We start from the raw sequence: 19,920 nt of genomic DNA, 5'->3' as shown, positions 1-19,920 counted from the left end.
TGTTGTATTTATGATATATGATCACTTTTTCCAGATCAAGACCCCAATTGGTTTTACGCAAAATTTCTGAAATTATATTTTAACATTAGCATATACTGTTAAAAATATATAAAATTGTGTAAACAGTTGCAATTGGTCTCAACCAATTCCATTGAATGGGTGTCAGAATGGCACAACACTCACAATGGCACGATTTATTTTCTCATATGATTTTTTTTCCCTTTAATTTTTAATCTGCATATTTGTTTTTTTTTTTTTTTTTTTGCTATTTGTGAATCTTCTCACTATTGTCCTGAAAAGACATACCGCTTTAAAAGGGCGCCCTCTAGCGGCAGAAAGCTGTCACACTAATTGATTTCACTGCGCGAGTGTGTGCGCGTGTGTATGAGCGTGTGTGAGAGAGTAGCTTCTTCCATGGTGCCTTGCGCTTCTGTCAGCACAATGGCCGGGCTCGAGTGAGGCAAGAGACTTCACCTCTTCGGGGAAGGAACGATGAGGAGGAAAGGTAGGTTTTTTTCCCCCCTCTCATTCCATCAATTAATGATTCATATAATCTGCGAGAGGCGTTCGTGATCCATTCAAATTGAACGCGGCCACGGTTGGCATTTTACCTGCGACACGATAACGCGCGTGAAATTAGGACTCCGATCACGTGACACCTTGCAAAAGGCTATTTGAAATCGACAAAAACAGCGTTTTAAGATTATAACTCAGGATCCGATGGAGACCATCACTGGCTAAAAGAAAAGGGCAGGGTGCCTCCTCCGTCTGCACCGCTGTGCACAGCTGGATGGAGCCTTGCTTTCCACGGCCTGAATGCACCACGCATGCATGCCATGCTCCACGCGTCGGTTATTGATCAGGGCGGTCAATCGGATCACTGTGATCTGCCCTCTTGACGGGATTTGCATTGCAGGTGTTAATGAAGAGTGGACTATTGTGCGCGCTGGTGTAGTGGAGTGGAGAATAGAACCTCCCCCATGCAATCACCTCTCACTCCCCTCACCCGCCCTATGCAATGTACTGGTATTGAAATTATTTTAAAATAGCTATGTCTTGATTCCACCAACTCCATTTGACTAAGGTTTCTTAAGGGAAATACATTAAACGTTGCCCTACTTAACATTGCATAGTGTTTCTCATAATCGGCATGATGCCATTTTACGTGCCCAAAATTCTTTAAATACCTCAAATGTATTTTTCTTTTCAACATGAAGAGTAATATTGGGATACAGTGTTTTTTTGTTTTTAGAAGAACTAGGCTGAAGTATGTAACTCTGGCTCAATGATGTTGTAGCCTTCTGACTTTGGTATAGTCAGTTCTTACTTAGTGATGGCCATTCTTTTTAATTTTCCATTCATTGTATTAGTTGATTTAGGATAAATAGTAAAATAAGAAATAAATATTGGTTTTCAAAAAAGCATTTTTTCTTAGAAAGTTAACAATTTTGTAGTTATTTATAAATAAGTAGGTAAAGGATTAAATGAATACCAAATTTCAAACGGTGCATTAATTTCTATTTTAATATTAAAATAAATTTGTTTTACTATGTAAATATTTTTTTCAGCTACCACAATAGCTGAAGTATGGGGCATGTTATACGTTGAAGATTTCTAACGTAGTTATAATAAAGCTACAGGAAGGAGGGCAGACGGCTCATAAGTATAACGGCTTAGGGGGGGGGGGGGATGTACAGGTGCCATGGCAACCAGGCCTCAGCATGTGATGAAGTGCTGATCCGGGTCATTTAAGGTGCCGGAATTACATTCATGAAAACTCACATTCCAAACCTTACTCTGACTTTCACTTGGTACTGTTTGGAGGCCAAATGTGTTTTGTTTTTTTCACTGTTATACACACCGCCATAAATTTCCTGCTAACATTGGAATGCTAATTGTTAAATATACTTATCGGGAAATTATTGCTGTCTAAATCCAATGTATCCACTAAATGACTGCTCAGAGAAACGTGGCCTTACAAATCTGGACCTGGTTGCACATAATAGTACACAAATAATGTGCATTTTGTCTTTTGATAGGCCGTCTGATGAGTGGATGTGCTCATGCGTGATGACGGTCGCTCCTCAACCGCTAAATAAACGCAATAATGAGTGTTTGTTTTACATTAGTGTCATTTTCTTGCTGCTCACTCTCTTTCCGGCGCACTCGACCGCAAGCATCCGCACTCATGCATCACCGGACAGCATGCTGTAAATGTCTCAAAGGGAAACTAGAATTTTAGGGGGGATTCTTCCAGAGAGATTTGATATTCAGAGACAGGGAAGTGGATCAGGAGTCCCACGTGACGCTATTGTAAATACTAATCTGTCAGGTTGTAAGCGATAGTTTTTCTTTCCCTGTGGCGGCCATTTTTTCCGCATGGCCTGGTTCGGCGCCACCTCTTGCCTTGGCCCACATTCCGCTTTCTCTCGCCCAGAGGTCGGCAGCCGGGAGGGGGATTTAACAGATTTTAATCGAATCAACATCTTATTCATCTGAGTGTACGGCTGCTGCGTGTGATGTGAGGCCATTGTGCGCACTGTGACACATTCAACCCCCGCTCGCATGCGTACAAGCAAGTCGATCTTTTAGTCTGATTGATTGTTATTGCTTAATTGGGGCCCTGTACCTCCGCCGTTGCCACGGTAACCGTGGACGCTCCAGATGTCAGCCCAGATGAGATGTAGACACTAGATGTAATGATGAAATGGCAAGATTTATGGGGCGCTTTTATTTTAATTTGTGGAAAATTAATTAAACAGGCAATATCAGCCTATTTTCATCCATCTGAAGGGGCGGCCATTTTGACATTTTCTATCGACTGAAAATGACATCACCAAGCCTTAGGTCATAACCAAATATGGCTCAGCACTTTTCTGAAGATGAGCCAACACTAATGCAACATGATACTGGTTTTATTAAGATGTTGGTTAAATGATGGATCTTGATGCCTTGGCACCATAAATTCCTGAGCCTCTACTGTTGATGGGTCTGCGGTTACACAATGATTAGTTGAATCATTTTGATTGGAAGCAAAATAAGACAGCCACTTAATGGGAAGGAACATCTCCAAACTGCGATAACATGCACCTTGTAAAAATTTAGATAGAGAATAATCTCCTGCATTCAAGACGGGGCTCGTAATGGTGATAGATGGGCAGTTGCCATGACAACGGCGGAGCGACAGCGTAATGAACGGTCGTGGATGGCCGAGCAGCGGGATATCGGCGTGCACGCAAATGGAAAGGGCAGACTGGAGTCTGGACAGATCATTGGAAATGACTTGTGTGTCCGCACGAGATGAATAAAACATGAGTGTCATTAAATGCGCACTTGAACCTCAGCGAAACGTTGTTGTGCAAATGTATCTTGTTCTTATTGTAACTCGTGTTGATGCTACTGCTGTTGTGTTTGGGTGTGTCTGTGTTTCAGGTCACTGCGGTTGCCAAAGAAGTTGGACAAGATTGTAGTCAGTCGCTGTGGATTCCTGAGGCCTTTTGTAGGCCTGTTTCCATAGCAACCTCCTCGGTCCCCACGAGGACCACCGCCAATCGCCCCCCCCCCTTTCCTCCATAAAGAGAACGTGACCCCGTGACCGGAACAGGAATGGACACAGAGTCGACCCACTCGGGCTACTCCAGCCGCTCGGGGAGGTCAAACCGACACGGGTGAGTTTCCCTGACAGTTCTGGTGTTTATTTGAGCCTACTGGTAACTTTGATGAGCTAATCAAGGGTGGGAAGGTGGGTAGACAGGCAGTCATGTGATTTTGGGTCCGGCTGCTCTAATCACTGATGCGTTCGGTCTGGGTTGCAAACGAGAGAACTATTTGAGTTTAATCTGTCGTTTGCCTTGCAAGATGAAATGAATACATTTACATAATCTACTCCTATTTTTTTAAAATGATTTTCTGAATCCTTGACGCAACTCTGGATCTCATTGGATCGTGTTCAGTGTTCTGACGAGTGAGCGCAATGCCGTTCTCTTTACCTCATGCCATCTTTTCCGTCCCCCGTCCAGCGAGCGAGGCCGCGAGCGTCACAAGGCCTGCGGGAGCAAAGACAGCAGCCGCTCCGAGAGGTCGGTCATCATCAATCCCCCGGAGACGTCCTCCCAGGATTCTCCGGTGCACAACGGTGAGCCGCTGCCGGGAGAGCCCTCGCCGGGGGCGGATCCTGGCGAAGAGGGCCAGGTACGTATCTGACAAAAGTGCATCAACGTATGCATGTGAGTTTTAATCGAAATGCTTAATTCCAGTATAACATTTCAGCAACATATACATTAGTGTCACAGAAGGATTATTGTTGCTCTTGTGCAACTTGACCCGTATATTAGATATATTATACAGAGAGAAGCATTGTTGTGCTATCACTGTATACAAACAAAAACAGAATAGCGCAAGTATACCAGAGATAGTAATTGGAAAAATAAATATCCATCTAGATTTTGTGAAGAATTCCCAAACTCTACCTATTATTTCTTCTCCTGCCTCCTCCCAAACAAAACACACATTCCAGGATGTCATGTGACTCGCAACCATAACCAGCTCGTAGCTTCCGTCCTTTGTCTGCATTGTAAGGTAATCTGCGCTCGCAGGCCTTCCATCACCTTCGGCAGGTTGTTGACCCTTTCTTCACATTAGAGTATGGAGAGGGAATGACACATTCTTATTGCCTTACATCAGTTTTCGGCCCTTTGAGGAAACCTGATAGGACTAACCTGTCATGTTCACATGCGTGTCACTGCCATGAGTCTCTTGCTGCCTTGGATGTTGTGACTTGATGCCAGAGGGCAGCAGATTGAGTTTCCTGGCTCCAACTAAACTGAGACATCTCTTTCTGACCAGGGATTCTGGCGCTTATTTGTATAAATTATTAGGATGCAGGGCTTGGATAAAACATTGTTTCTTGATGTATTGTCTCCAGATGGCCAAGGCAGGCCACAAGGAGCAGCACTGTATCTACTGAATTGAAGCCCCAAAATAATGTGTGTTTAATTCTTTATATTTTATTGAATTATGTTGTGACTGTATGGTCTTTATGAATTGCATTATGTTTGTTTTTAAAAAACGTATTACAATTTCTTTTTATTTTTATTTTGGAGCTCCTCACATATTAGCCCGCCGTGTCATAACAACAAAGTGTACATCAACCACAGAAGGTCTTGTCAGGTGACTGATACCGTGTCACCAGTGAGGCTTATGGCTTGTGTTTGTAAATGTATGCAAGTATTTGACTGGGCCGGACACTGCAGTAATTCCTTCCTAAAGCCTTTCCGTCCACTCTTTGCATTGACCTAGCGACCCGGCGTGCTGATTAGTGCAGTGATAATCTTGAGGATTAGTCCTCGGAGAGTTAATGGTAGACGCGTATTAGCTCAGTCAGAGGGTTATTGTTTAGCAGCTGGTCACATGAACGCTTATTTGCGCAAATATTTTGGTTAAGGAATGCTGCCGCATTAATTGCTAAGTTTATGGTATTAACTATATGATTTGTGATGAATACAGCAAAGACTCAAGTGCAAATATTCACTGTCTGGCCCATTCACCAAATGAAATGAGCATTAAAAGAGACATGCATGCCGTACTCGACCTTCACATTCACGCATGAAATCGCAGAAGCACCCCCCCCCCCAACACCATTTTCTGCACCATAGAGGAATTCATTAAGCAGGGACCTAAATGGTGGGAAGACTTTCATCCAACAATTCACATTGCTCTCATAGTCCAAACTCAAAATTGACACCCTTGTAATCATATCTTGATTTTTTTTTTTTTATCCCGTGCTGTGTTGTCAGAATTATGCAATGCTTCTTCACACTGAGGTGACAGCGAATAGTTAATTAGAATGAGTCAAAGTGTTTGTGGTGCAGAGAAGACGAAGACAACGAAGCGTGACTTTAATATGTTATGACGGCTGAGGGAAGAGTTGATCTATTTTGTGTGCGTTGTGTACGTTATGTCGGCGTGTGAGTCCTCCTGTGTGCATGTCGCCCTACATTAAATCTACATCAAAGCATGTTTGAAGACTTCTCATTCAGAATGAACCCCACAAAAAAAGAAAATTCACGATTAATAATTTGGATTTCGACATTTTGTGAGGGGTAAGCGAAAGCTGTTTACAAAGAGCCTTGAAGCTTGAAAATGATCTGTCACTGTTTTTTGGGGCAAATTTCTTACTCATACTTGTATCACGGAATTTCCCAATAATGTTGAAAATACTCAAATGAATGTCGCTCCCTTCCAGGATGATAACTGGGGGGAAACCACCACTGCAGTGACCGGCACCTCCGAGCTGAGCATTTCCCAGGAGGAAGTGGTGGGCTTGGGAAAAGGCATACAGGACCGGACCCGAAACTTCCGCCGCTATCTCCCCTTAGCTGTGGGCCTGTGTGTGGGTCTGCTGGTGCTGGCCACCCCGCTGGTCTTCCTGCTCTTGCCTGTAATAATGTGGCCCGAAAGACTGCAGCCTTGCGGCGCCGCCTGCGAGGGTCTCTTCCTGTCCCTCTCCTTCAAGCTCCTCATGCTCCTCACGGCCATCTGGGCACTGTTTCTCCGGCCAGCTCGGGCGAGCCTGCCCAGAGTGTGCGCGTGCCGGGCCTTCCTCACCACACTCACCCTACTGCTTACCATGTCCTACTGGCTCTTCTACGGTGTCAGGATCCTCGAGGCACAGGTGAGTGCAATATGCTGCTCCTTCTGTTATGTGCAACTTGCTGCTTTAATATTAGTCATTTTTCACATAGGATGAAAAATTATATATAACTCAGTTTATCAAACTGCAGTGATTGGTATGCCCCAATACAGGACGAGGACTACCACGGTGTGGTCCAGTTTGCCGTGTCCTTGGTGGACTCCCAACTTTTTGTCCACTACCTGGCGGTGGTCCTGCTGGAACTCCGCCACCTCCGACCTTGCTACAGCGTGTGCGTCATCCGATCCACTGACGGAGAGACGCGTCACTACAACATTGGGCAGCTCAGGTACATGGAAACTCCATTATAATGCAATTTAGAATTGAAATGACATGAGCCAGGCCCTCATATACTGCAAGCGTCACAACACAGCTCCATTTTGTTTCATTTAATACAAGGCATAAAGGCCTTTGCCAATGTAGTGTGTAATTGGAGGCCCATCCCAGAGAGATGAAAAGTGGCATAACAGAGTCAGTCAGTCTCTAGTTTGCCTCAAGCGGGAAATTCTAGAGGGAATTGGATGCTGCCAGACTTTGGTTTCTCATCTGATGGAGTGTGTGGATACGTCATGAGTGGGCGACAACAAAAGAGGGCATGAGATATGATCCGAGTTATATTGATATCCGTATATTCATACAGTCACTTTTAAGTTATCAGTGCTTCATGAAGTGGTTCAAAGGTGAGTCCAAGGCTAATGTAAGCATTAAAAGGCACAAATAGCTGGGTAGTATCATTGACGGAGGTCGTTACGTTTTTATGGTGTGACTCACCAGCGCCTGTGTCACTTTTGTGTCACGCAGCATTCAGAATGCAGCCCTCACCGTTTTGGAGTATTACTACAGAGATTTCCCGTTCCACAACCCGGCGCTCCTCTCGGCCTCCAAGCATCGCGCCGCCAAGCACCTGGCCGGATTAAAAGTCTACAACGTTGACGGTAGGCAGGCACAGTTCAAGCATAGTTGAGAAGTTGTGCATTTGATTCGCTCCGGTTGGTTCTTGTGGTTACGTCATACTGTGGAAGCTCTCACGTCGGAGCAACACTGATTTTTTTTTTTTGAAAGCCTTACCCTGAGAAGGCACAGGTTCTAAACACAAAGACAGAGTTGGAAACACAATTCCAATTTCGAGTTGTGATCTTGTGCTCTCCTTGTCCACTGAGCAGCTTTGAGAAGCAGGCTGAGAAGATTGCTGCGGGAGAGTAAGTACGGCACTGTGGAAATTTGCCTTTCCTTTGCAGAGCACTTTTAAAAGCACAGGAAGCCAGAAATAAATTGATTAATCGGCCAATATCAGCTCTTTTTAAACATGCAATAACCATTGCAACGCAAGAACAAGATAATGACATTCAAACATTCCCACCCAACCACCTACAATCGGCAAAAAAATTATTTCTGATTGTGGTTTTTATTTTCTCTCCATTGTAGTCAAACTAAATTTTCCTGTAAATCATGCATGCATTGTTGTGAGCTAAAGGGACAGATAAGTTATTTTATTCATTATGTTAAAAAAATTGGCCGATTATTCAGTTATTTAAATTTCAATTCACCAAATATCAGCATGGGCTTCAAACGATCCTTCTTAGTTGCACTTGAAAATGTTGCACTGTTGGCTATCGCTCCACAAATGCACAAGGTTTTCGTGATGTTCGCATCCAAGAGTCACGTCCTCGTCGGCCCTCCCCCCCCTTTCAGCAGAAATGCCTCTAGGGGGTGGTGGGATTTGAATCCTTAAATAATTCATCAGAGAAGCGCTCATTCCTCACATATACTCACTCCAGCTTCCTTTTTCTACCATCTTTTTTTTTTCCATTTACCCTCTTTCTCACCTGCTCGAATGTGCTTTCACACACATGCAAATCAGGTTAATGATTCAGATCTTAGTCTATAGCCCCCCCAACACCTTTTATCTCCCCCCCCCCCCTCCAACATGCTGGTGTACTTATCATCCTCATGATGATGAGCTCCACTGCTCTACTGCATGAGATCATGTGCAAAGCTGCAAAGTCACAGAACTGTCTTAATGTTGGATGAAGCACAGCATCATGAATGTTTCATCAACATCTCCTTAAAAAAGATTTCTGCATCAAAGGAGGCCTTTTCCTCTTTGCAATGCTGAATTGACTAAAGCCTCTATATGTAACTTTTTGGTGTTCTGCCTCTTCAGTCATTATGGCCACGAAAGGTAAATTGGCTTGGCAATGAAGCCCGCAAACACAAGAAGGAAAACAAAAATAAGAAAGAAGAACAGTTACCCGCGACAGTTTGTATCAACCGATGAAAGTTATTTTTAGATGCACCAGCCTTTGCAGTGTTCCACAAACTCGTCTCTTTTTTTTTAGATGCACATAAGTCTTACCGGTTTTTGTGAATGTGTGCACACCAATAAACTATTGCCATTCAAAAAAAAAAAGAAAAAAAACAGCGCTGATCAAACCATACCTCAATCGAGCGTTGGCCAGCATTGATGAGTCTTTGTGGAAAAAAAAAGGACGTGCAGGTTTGTGTCTGAAACACAGCAAATAACTCGTAAAGGTACCCAAAATAACTATTGGCTTCCTGTCAATCCCTGCCATGTTCAAGGTCACCACGGGTTTTATACGCTTCCCAGTACAATGAATAGCAATGCATGAGAGTCTCTCTAGTGCAGGGGTGGGCAAACTTTTTGACTCGCGGGCCGAACTGGGTTCTAAATTTGGACCGGAGGGCCGGACCAGGAGCAGATGGTATAGGCGTTGTGTGAAGTCATATAAGCGACCTGTAAAGGTCATTGCATAGAAGATCTTGGCCTTTAGTAGGTAGTAAAGCATGGATATTCCAAACAAGTTTTTTGAAAACAAATGCATTTATTAACAGCATTAAAAAAAATAATAATTCACTAAAAAACTGCTATCAGTGATTCTCATAAAATACGACACTGTTATTATGAATAACAATCTCCATCACTTCAGTGCCTGCAGGTCAGATTAATGAAAGATGTTTATCTTATGGGATCACATCAAACGGCAAACATTCTGACCAAATATATCATCTTGAAAAATCGGTGAAAGCATACATCCAAATAAAGTAATCAAAACAGCAACACGGTGAGGGGTATCTGAAAATCAGAGCAGAGTTTTAACTCGCAAACACCTGGTAACAGAGGTGAGGAAACGGGAAACACTTGCTTAAAGTAAGCCTTAAGAACTTTACAGGTTAAGATTAGTCGCAAATAGGTGGTGCATCAATGTCCTTGAGCATCCTGCATTGTTTGAAAATGAGAATGGTCGCTAGTTTCAATCCCTGCTATGTGTACAAATCATATTCAAAATGCATTTTTTTACAATAAACTTGAGAGCCTCCCGTTCATTTTCAGTGGGAACAGTGTTGTTGGTGTCCCTTTTTTGCTAGTGCGTCATAGTCTGGAGTAAAATTTGTTGTGGCAATTCTTAGGCGAGATCCGAGGTGTTGGTCCGTTTACCTTGATCTGTGACGGGTTGATGTTGATGTGGCTGAACGTCACGTCGCGTACGTCGAGCCAAATTGGCCACTCTTTTTTAAACACTCGGCACTCACTTCTTTTTTTCGGGCCACTCATTTTAATGGAAGGATTCCAGGGGAAGGTTTGTGGGTGGCTTTAGCGCAAAACTGCATCTGAAAGCTCAGCGCGCGAATTATAAGAACGCTGTCGTCAAAGCCCACGCTCTAAATTCGGGACTGATACGAATAGAGCGAGAGTGCGCCAAGTCCGTACTACTGAGTACGTACACGCACTTGTGAGTGTGCACCGAGCTTTCTGACACGGCTTCCGGTAGTAAATGCGCAGGCGAGTGCTTCGCCATCTACTGGGAAAACGCAGTCATTGCAGGCAAAATGACCAAAAAAAAAAAAGTTTAATAATACAATTTGTTCAGGGTTGGCGGGCCGGATTAAACGGTCCCGTGGGCCGGATGTGGCCCGCGGGCCGTAGTTTGCCCACCCCTGCTCTAGTGGCATGGAAGTAAATTACATCAACGCAAAACGAAAACGCAAAAGGACAAAAATGGCTCATACATATTCATCTTTTTATATTCCTGGTCAATCAAGTGATTTAGCGATTGAATATACAGCTAAATTCATTCCTGAAATAAAAACATATAAATTAATTTTAATTAAATATATATTCCTAATATATTAGGAGATTAATCTGATTTCTTTTTATCCCCTACAAATAAATTGACTTGTTTTTTTTCTAATACGAATGTATTTATCATGCATCAAAATGTTATGCAAGATGCTGTAATGCTCAGTTAAAATTTCAAAGGACACACCAACTTTCATGAGTTGAATGAAAAAAAATTCTGAAATTATATTGTACTTCTATTTTTCGTTCTAAATTGATATTAATTCTCTGTTTGACTTTTAGTGACAGAGACTAATGTTGGACAAGAAAAATTGCAGTTTACGTTGAACAAGGTTATTAAATATTAAATGTTTTCAAATGAATGTATCCGTCTGAAGGTCGACACTCTCCTGAGTCCTTCCACTCCACCCTTTGTTCTCCACATGGAGCCACAGTCCATTAATCTGTGAGAGCTCACTTCCTCAGGCTCAAGGTGATATCATCAATTCAGCTCTTGTCCTCACTCTTGTTTTTGAGCGCAGCTCCAGGGAGTGCGGCGGGGGCGCAGCCTGCTAATGGAAACCAGTCCCAGGCCATGATCGCTGCCGCTGCCAAACGTAAAGATAGCGCCCATAATGAGCTGTACTACGAGGAGGCCGACTACGAGAGACGAGTACGCAAACGGAAAGCCAGGTAACTCAAGGACGCCATTACCTTGTGGACTTCAGTCATGAAACGTGGTGACGTCCCTTTCAAGATATTCCAGAACCACAGGTGAAAAATATAGGAAGACCATAGAAAAAAACCATTTGGCAGTGTCCTCCCTCATGCTTTAAACTACATTTAAATTTGACCATCCCTGCTTTACGCAATGGATATTTGAACAAAAACAGTGGTGCAACACTTGTAGACAAACACTGTCATCCTCTCCTAAAAAATATGATTGCATCTGACTCACTAAAAGTTGTGGTGAATTATTCATCTGTAGGACTGCATTGTACTGCCCCCAGTGGCCAAGGTGGGCGCACCAGCAGGAGCAACACGTTTAACCGAGTTAATTGGGTTAAATCTTGCAAAATGTTTAATTCAATATTATTAGGTTTCAATAGAGTGCTATTTCCCAAGGTTACAGAACAAATGAAAGTCATAGGCAACACTGTAATCCGAATACTTACGCCCTTGGTCAGGTTGGTGGTGGCGGTGGAAGAGGCTTTCACGCACGTGAGGCGCATGAAGAAGGAAGACGAGCAGGCCACCCCTTCAGACATCATGGATGTGCGGGAAGCGGCTCTGGCTATTTTCCCCTCAATGGCCCGCGCACTGCAGAAGTACCTCCGCACCACTAGGAGGCAGCAGTGTCACAGCATGGAGAGCATCCAGAAGCACCTGGCCTTCTGTCTCATCAATAACATGAGCCCCAAGGTAGGAGGGGGTTTAATCACCTCTGACATCTTGACACCACTGTTTTAAAATATGATAAATAATCTATGTTTTGCTTGGTTCCATGATGTCAGGCCTTCTTGGAGACGTACTTGTCCCCTGGCCCCACCCTGCAGTACGGCCCCGAGCGCTGGATGGCCGATCAGTGGACGCTGGTGAGCGAGGCGTCCGTAACAAGCGGCGTCAAGGACGGCAGCGACTTTGTGCTCAGGTGCCTCGACTTCAATCTGGCCATCACCGTCAAGAGCATCCCGTACATCCAAGTGAGTGAAGAGTACGTCGACCCCAAATCGCACAAGTTCGTGCTTCTGCTCCAGTCGGAAACTTCGGTGTAACGGCCGGCTGCTCCTCTGGACCTACAGCACTCTTACAATTTCTGCATTTACCTTTTCAAAAAGGCAGTTTTTTTTTCCCATCTTTTGCTTATATAATCTGACAGGAAGATACCTGGATTTTTTTATCTTGACATCCTGTATGCACTATAGAAAAGACTCATTGTTGTGTTTGCATGGAGATGAATGTGTGACTAAGTTTTTAGGATGCAAAAATGTGTTTTTATGGGAGACATTTGCCAAACGTGTGTCTGGAAAAATCACAAAAACCCAACTGCTAGTTTTGAATTAGCTGTTGGTATACAGTATGTACAGTATTTATATGTGAATGTGCATTATTCCCTGCATACTTTTTATATCAAAATGGTGGATTGCTTGGATTTTAACTTTTTTTATTTAGCTTTGTGCAGGCAAAGATTGTGAATTTGTATATGACAACCACTGTAATCACCACAGTCGATGTTTCACATTTCTGTGTGTCCTATGCTGTTTTATAATAACATTTTATATCTAAAAGTATTCCAGCACTTCTCTGCAGCATGAGACTTTACAAATTACATATGAATATTCAATAATTACAGGGACCATTTTAATCTTAATTTTAAAAGAAGGCATTTGATTTAATTCAATTGTGTGGTGTTTGGTTGTAGTCAGCATGAGCATCTCATTGCTGCCACCTATTGACCATTTTGACAAACTGCACATGTCAAAACGACAAATTTGCAAGGGTCAAATTTGTATTTTTAAATTGAATATTGTCATTTCACTGTTACGTACTGTTGTCACTGTAGTTTAGTGATTTCTAATGTTGCTGACTCTACATACTTTGTCTTGACTGAAACATTTATCGCAAACTGTGTATAAGTGTACTGTAAGTTTGTGTTATGCGTTTGATGCCTCTTTTGTACTACTGAACAGAACGTCACAGAATCTGTGTCCGAAATGCATTTGTTAAAAAAAATAAGCTAAATAAAAAGCATTTTTACTGATATTTTCAAGCATTATCTTTTTTGAATCATTTTTCTAATTAATTGAGGAATGGCCTCGATTTGCTCCATATTCAGTATTGCATAATGTATTGTTACATTAATACCTGTGCGACAGTCAATGAAAAGTGAGCATTGTATTTTCAATGGCAGAATTTCTGAAACATAAATGTTAAGTATGTGAGTAAATATGAAAATACTGAGGTAACAAGAATGCAGAAAAATGACAAATACACATGAAGCACCCAGTTTGGTTTATTACCAGTGAGTGCAGATGGAGGTTTTACTGTGCTTTCATGAACAGATGGGATTGTTTTGATCAATGTGATGAATCGTCAATCACTAAACCTCAACCTAGTCAATTTACTGTGTTGAAGATCCATGTCGGCTTATTAAAAACAGCAAGTGTTCGCATGTTCTGAAGCGGAATTGCTGATGTTGGTTGGGGTTATGAGATTATTCATGTTCAAAGATGCATATTACTCATCATCGTCGTCGTCATCATCATCATCGTCATCATCGTCGTCGTCGTCATCATCATCGTCGTCGTCATCGTCATCATCATCTTCTGTGTTGACTTTTCCCGAGAGGACGTCTTCAAGCCAGTCTTCCAGCTCCTGAGCCGTGGGCAAATCCTCCTCTTCTTCCATTAGCAACCACACGCTGTCGGCCTGCACAGTCACACACATACGCATAGTGTTATGTGATAATGTCATATACTACACACAGACACACACACACACGACACAGCATGGACTTACATCTGTAACGTTGACGACTCCAATCTGCGGTCTGAACAGATCCACCTTGAAGGTCTTCTCCCAGTAGGGGATCAACTAGAGGCGTTCAAGTGATTGATTGAAATGATCTTGCAATTATCGTTGGCATGAAAAATGTATGAACGCTCACCAGCGGAAAGTCATCAGGGTCAATCCACACAATGCTGAGCTCTTGAACGTGTGTGTTGTCCCGGGCCACCTCTTTCAGGATCTCTAAGAACTCGAAACCATCTGAGAGGAACGACAAACATAATCAGCAAGTTATTTTTTTTTTCTTCAGATAAACAGAAATAGAACATTTGGAAACTCTGGTTCTCATTAGAAAACTACAATGTACTATTTTTTTTTTCCGAATATACGACTTCTAGGAAAACCAGCAGGCTCAAGGGGAAATCCGCCATAATGATGAACATCTGCATTTTCTCCCTGTTTGTCCAAACAGGAAGTCCTTTGAGTTCTTTTAATAGTGATGGCAGCAAATCATTAAATCTCTCTGCATTATGCAACAAATGCTGGAATGTTTCTCAATATTTTGTTACTGTAGGGCAGAGGAGTTGCCCTCTGAGAGCTGCTTATAATTTGTATAGTAAGGGAACAAATGAAGGTGGTTGGTGGAGTTTTTACTTTACCCTTTATGAACAAAGCCATTTGCTGTTACCTGTCCACCACCCCACACAAATACAGGCAAAGCCTTTCTTGAACGCAGAGTATTTGCATGTATGCAGAGCCGGAGCTAAAGGGTGGCCAGGAGGGGCATCTCTCTGTCATCCTCTGGCCTCTGTATTGCTTTGTACCCAAACATTGTGAATACATGTACCTCTAATAATTGTCCGATCATAATGGACCAACTGTTTTGAGGGTGACAGCTATGCTGATGGAGATGATCAATGTTTCAGACAACTGCAAGGTCTCACTTACCTGGGTCCTCCTCCTCTGCAAACGCCACAATGTGGATGCCCTCGATGTCGTCCTCCTAAAAACAAACCAGACGTGTCCAGAAAAGCAGGAATGAATGTGGCATTGTAACAAGCTGTTGCTAAATTTGTTTTTCCTCGAGGCTTACCCAGGTCTCAAACATGTCCTCTGCACGCAGCTTTCTCAGAGTTGGCCTGAAGACACGCAAACGACACTGAGTAATGATACAACACAACCAAAAGGACATTGAAGGAATTAGAAGTAGTTAGTGCGTTATATTTGGATCTACCGTGTATTGTTTTTGTGTATTGAAAGCACTTCCTGTTTACCGTCTGTTCTCATTTATGAAGTCGACCAGATCATCCTCGGAAAGAGGTTTTCCCGGGATGGTGACGGGCTCCTCCATGAAGGGCTCATAGAAGTCAACCTCGTTCAACTTCAGGGTGAGCTCTTTGGCCACCTGCAGTGAGAAATACAAAAACACATGTGGCTTCGGGGAAATAACGTAGGTGATGGAATGCTTGCCCGCTCACTCACAGATTTGTCAAAGGTGGCAAAGAACTTGATGTAGGGTTGAAACTGCTCAGCGGCTTCCTTGAAGGCGTCGTAATCTAAAGATGCGAGAACGTTATCTCGCCACCTCTGCTCCATCACATGCATGACATTTGCACGTCGCCTGGTTGGAAATAGATGAACTTTGAGCCGCGCTTTTCGCTCCCACACATGCTGCGCTATGGGTCACGGATGTGACAGCAGCTGCGTTGTTTAGACAGGATATAAATGGAGCCGCAAATCCGCTGAGATGAGGGGGCAAAATTGCACTGATGAAGTAGCACTGTATTTCTTCAATTGAAAGCAGATAGTAGACACACAGGAACCAGGACACTATAGCGCTTAGTGGCAAACTAAGGGGTTGTAAGTGGATGACCCCCCCCACACACACACACACACCCTTTCCATCAAAAGAAAATATTTCCATAAATGTCAATCATTTATATTTAAAAGGCTTTTCCCCCCATAAAATACTGTGGGCCCAAAATATAAATTGTGTTTTGACAGAGTACAGTATTTTATGCCAACCCAGAATGTTTTGTAATTGCTTAAAAATGCCACAAGATGGCGTTAAAGTTATGGCTGTTGTACAGTTAGTAGCTAATCTTGCATGTTATACTATTGTTGTTTTTAAATTGCCGTTCGAGCTGATTAAAATTGAGCCCGAACAACAACAACACAACAAAAACTTGTTTCTCAAAATCGAAAACGAGAGCTTTTCGTTCTTGACACTTACGCTCTGAGTCCTCGCCCTTGAAGTAACCAATGACACGGATGTCCTCCTCCATCCTGTCAAAAGCCCTCAGCTCCAGAGCGTTGTCTATCACTTCCACGGGCTCCTCCAATAGCTGCAGAGAAGGAAAACATTTTGGGGGAATGGGTTTGGAATTGGGGTGTCAAGGTTCAGTCAGGGTTTCAAAGGAAATATCAAGCTTGCGTGGGGCTTCAAGCTGGTGATAGGATTTCAAGTTAAAGTTTGAAATTAAGGTTCATAAGTGGTTGAACTCACATCCAGCAAGAACTCCACCAGGGTGTTGGCCGAGAGCCAGCCGTCAAATTCAATCACACGATCGGCTTTGAACACGTACACGCTGCCTTCCTCCTCCAGGCCTGACGTAGCAAACGGAAATCCAATCAAACAAAAAGAAATCAAATAAAATCCAATTAAATACTGATAAATGACTTGCTCACATACAAAAACAAATGACAAAAAAAATACATTTTTTTTTAAATGATATCAAGTAAAATTATGTTCACTTAAGTTGAATTATTTAAAATGGCCTTCCATATTCTTGACATCTCAATTCAATACAAAATCAATAGACAACATACTGCAGTTGCATTATATTTAATGAAATCATCATCACTCGTTGACTACACTCGCCTAGTTTCTTCGACACCTTGGCATCTTTTTGGGAGTCGACCATTCCAAAGCCGATGTCTTTCTCTTCCATGACTTGAGCCACGAGCTGGAAAAAAGGGAAAACATTTTTTTGCATGTGATGAATTAGAAAACCAGTCATGTGTTATTGCTTTGGTGCAGCCACTAAGTGGGAAGATGTAGATTGTTATACCCTGGAAGGCACAGAGACATAGTTACATAATTAGCCAGATTGTTCTAAAAATAGCACAAAAGTATGAGCGAGGCAGTTGTTCCGAAGTGAACGCTCCCACTACGACACGGTGATTTATATTTGGATCACAATGCATTTGGATCACAAACGGAGATACGTTCAGTAGACTTGCATTTCTGTCCTTCATTTATTCGACATCAGCGTACTACTCACGAGGGAACTATACAATGTGTACACTGTAAAAATAATAACTGACTTTAAGCTTTCCTTATTCATTTAAGTTGGGAAATTCAACATTGCTGGCATGCGATTAACGTCAACATTAAGCAGGAGGTCGGGACTGTGTGTAACTTGAGATGCAGTGTGCACATTGTTTCCAGCAGTGTGTGCTTCAAAAAGAAATTGACTTCACTGTGCGGTGAATGATCTTGAATCAGAAATATATATATTTGAAAAGATCATCTCTTAAAAAAATGCCATTACCTAATGGAGGCCTTTTTGAATGATAGGTCATTGTGATTCAAATAGAAAGTCAAATAAATGAAGCTCAACTAAATTAAAATAAAATGCCAAGTGTGTGAACTCTTAAAACTCACAGAATTGTATTAAAATGGAATAAAATTAGAAATATTATCTTCTATTATTATTGAGCCTTCCCAAAGGTTGTCTAGCGAGCTCTTGCAGTGTGAAACAATATAAAGCTCACGATAGTGGTGGCATCTAGTGGTGGCATTGAACCTTCCTGCAATGTGACTCCCTCCTCCTGATGGAGTGTGGCCTTCAGGTGTCAGTGTGTACTTGAAAATAAATAATTGTGCAGACATACTATATTGCATGATGAGCAACCCCATTCTAATGACTGACCATGGAGGTCGATTGATTAGCGATGCATTTGATGAATAATGGCCAAATGACAAATTGCATGTATAAAAAGTGTGATATTTCTTTTTTTTTTTTTTAAATGAACCGTATCTTTCATCTTGCTCACCTCCAGCACCAGCTCCGTCATCTGATGTTGTTTCTGCTGCTCCTTGTTGTCTGCCAGGGGCTCGTGGTAAAACAAGCATAGCATGTCGTACTGCTTTAAGGCCTTCTTGAAGTTCTTATCGTTGATGTCGAGAACGCGGTCTTTCCCGTCGTACTGCGGGAACTCCAGACCCTTCTCGGCCGGGGCCACGGGCCCCAGGCCCAGGCACGGGAGTAGAACCAACCAGAGGGCGAGCATGGTCCTCGACTATGGTGTCCACGAGCTCCAAAAAGTCCCCCAAAGTGCGTGTTGAGTTGTTAGTCGCAAAGGTCACGCAGGCCCTGAGAGAGGTTACGAGAGGAAATGTGAAGACTGGAGAAAAAAGTCCATCAGTGTTTCTGAGTTATCCCTAGAAACCCCGCTTTTGCATGCATCCTTTATTTCGCCCTGCTCCTCTCGCTCCTTCACACCTCAACAGAGGAGCGCACGGTCCGGCCCGTGAAGGAGGCTGACCGGGGAGAAGGAACGCCATACATAGCAGCGCTCCACCTCCACCCGTGCGGGGGTAGGCCCATTTTTAGGAGAGCAGTTGTTTGCAGCCTAAAAATAAACGTCCGAGTGAGAAAGAGGGGCGGCTTATAGCGGCGGGCCGGACGGCTGGATGGCGGTGATGCCGAGCTTTAAGGGGGTTTGGATATTTTGGGAGAGGACCAAAAACCAAGTGAATGTGTGATTTAGCGCTTTGAGGAGATAACGGCAGAGTATTTTAGGGGACGTGCAAAAGGGCAACTTGAACACCTGTTAATATTTTGCTGTGGTGCTCATCATGGAAGGATTTTGCCTGAAAATGTTCGTTAAAGTCACAACAAATCTCCACGGAGTCTCATGCAGATATTGAAGGTGTGCGATGAGATTGCCAAACATCTCAAGAGGGATTGTTTGATGGATGTTGGTCTTCAGAGCATACTGCAATAAGTCACAACATATGCCAAAGATGGAAGTGAAAGCAACAAGACTCCTAAACAGGCAGCAAGCAACACTTGAGTCCAAAGAAGGAAAGAAAACAGAGCAATGGGCCAATTGATGTATTGCTGTTTTTTTTCAAAGCAGCCATTTTCACTTAGAGAGAGACTAATAACATTAACGGGTTCTGTTTTAGCTTCATGTCCTCTGAAAAAGATCACTGTCTTACACTCGATGGCCACAACATTAGGTACATCTGCAGATACTAAATACGAAGCTCAACTATGAATTTGAGTTCATTTGTCAGTAAGATGAAGTGCAGTTCTCGCGCTCGGGGTCATTTGTCTAACATGTGATCCCGAAACACAAATACCTGATGACGCTCCAGAGGATCCCCTCCATCTGGGCCAGCTGTCCCATTGTAACCCTCGTTGTCATGGTGATGATCCAAAACATTCCTAAGGGATGGTGGAGCAGTAAGGTTGACGCAGCTCGCTGGGACACAAACAAGGAAAATATATAACATTAAAAAGGAACTTAAAACGAGAAAAATAATAAGTCAGCCATCACTGTGTTATGCTGTTTTTTATGTGACAAATTATTCAATTACATTTAATTAAAAAACAGTCTGCTTTTTTAATGA

The 19,920-nt window shown here is 42.8% G+C and overlaps 2 protein-coding genes across 2 annotated transcripts; one reads left to right on the top strand and one right to left on the bottom strand.

Annotated features, from left to right (window-relative positions):
• The first annotated feature begins 378 nt into the window (after nucleotides 1-378).
• LOC133160182 (vang-like protein 1) lies at nucleotides 379-13,521 on the top strand. The gene is made up of 9 exons (XM_061287819.1): nucleotides 379-505; nucleotides 3,433-3,668; nucleotides 4,020-4,191; nucleotides 6,245-6,673; nucleotides 6,805-6,980; nucleotides 7,493-7,626; nucleotides 11,312-11,462; nucleotides 11,957-12,191; nucleotides 12,284-13,521. The coding sequence occupies exons 2-9, from the start codon at nucleotides 3,607-3,609 to the stop codon at nucleotides 12,542-12,544; spliced, it is 1,620 nt and encodes a 539-aa protein (XP_061143803.1). The 5' UTR covers nucleotides 379-505; nucleotides 3,433-3,606; the 3' UTR covers nucleotides 12,545-13,521.
• A 243-nt stretch (nucleotides 13,522-13,764) lies between these two features.
• On the bottom strand, nucleotides 13,765-18,846 carry casq2 (calsequestrin 2). The gene is made up of 11 exons (XM_061287820.1): nucleotides 18,336-18,846; nucleotides 17,158-17,242; nucleotides 16,783-16,883; nucleotides 16,510-16,621; nucleotides 15,759-15,832; nucleotides 15,551-15,681; nucleotides 15,370-15,415; nucleotides 15,225-15,279; nucleotides 14,437-14,537; nucleotides 14,289-14,363; nucleotides 13,765-14,198 (listed from the first exon to the last, which is right to left on the bottom strand). Exons 1-11 carry the CDS (start codon nucleotides 18,570-18,572, stop codon nucleotides 14,007-14,009), a joined length of 1,209 nt encoding a protein of 402 aa, XP_061143804.1. The 5' UTR covers nucleotides 18,573-18,846; the 3' UTR covers nucleotides 13,765-14,006.
• Nucleotides 18,847-19,920: the final 1,074 nt, after the last annotated feature.

The sequence above is a fragment of the Syngnathus typhle genome, linkage group LG9 (genome assembly GCF_033458585.1).
Source record: "Syngnathus typhle isolate RoL2023-S1 ecotype Sweden linkage group LG9, RoL_Styp_1.0, whole genome shotgun sequence".
Taxonomy (NCBI): domain Eukaryota; kingdom Metazoa; phylum Chordata; class Actinopteri; order Syngnathiformes; family Syngnathidae; genus Syngnathus; species Syngnathus typhle.
The sequence above is the reverse complement of the archived record's forward strand: the minus strand, read 5'-3'. Positions and strand labels throughout refer to the sequence as shown.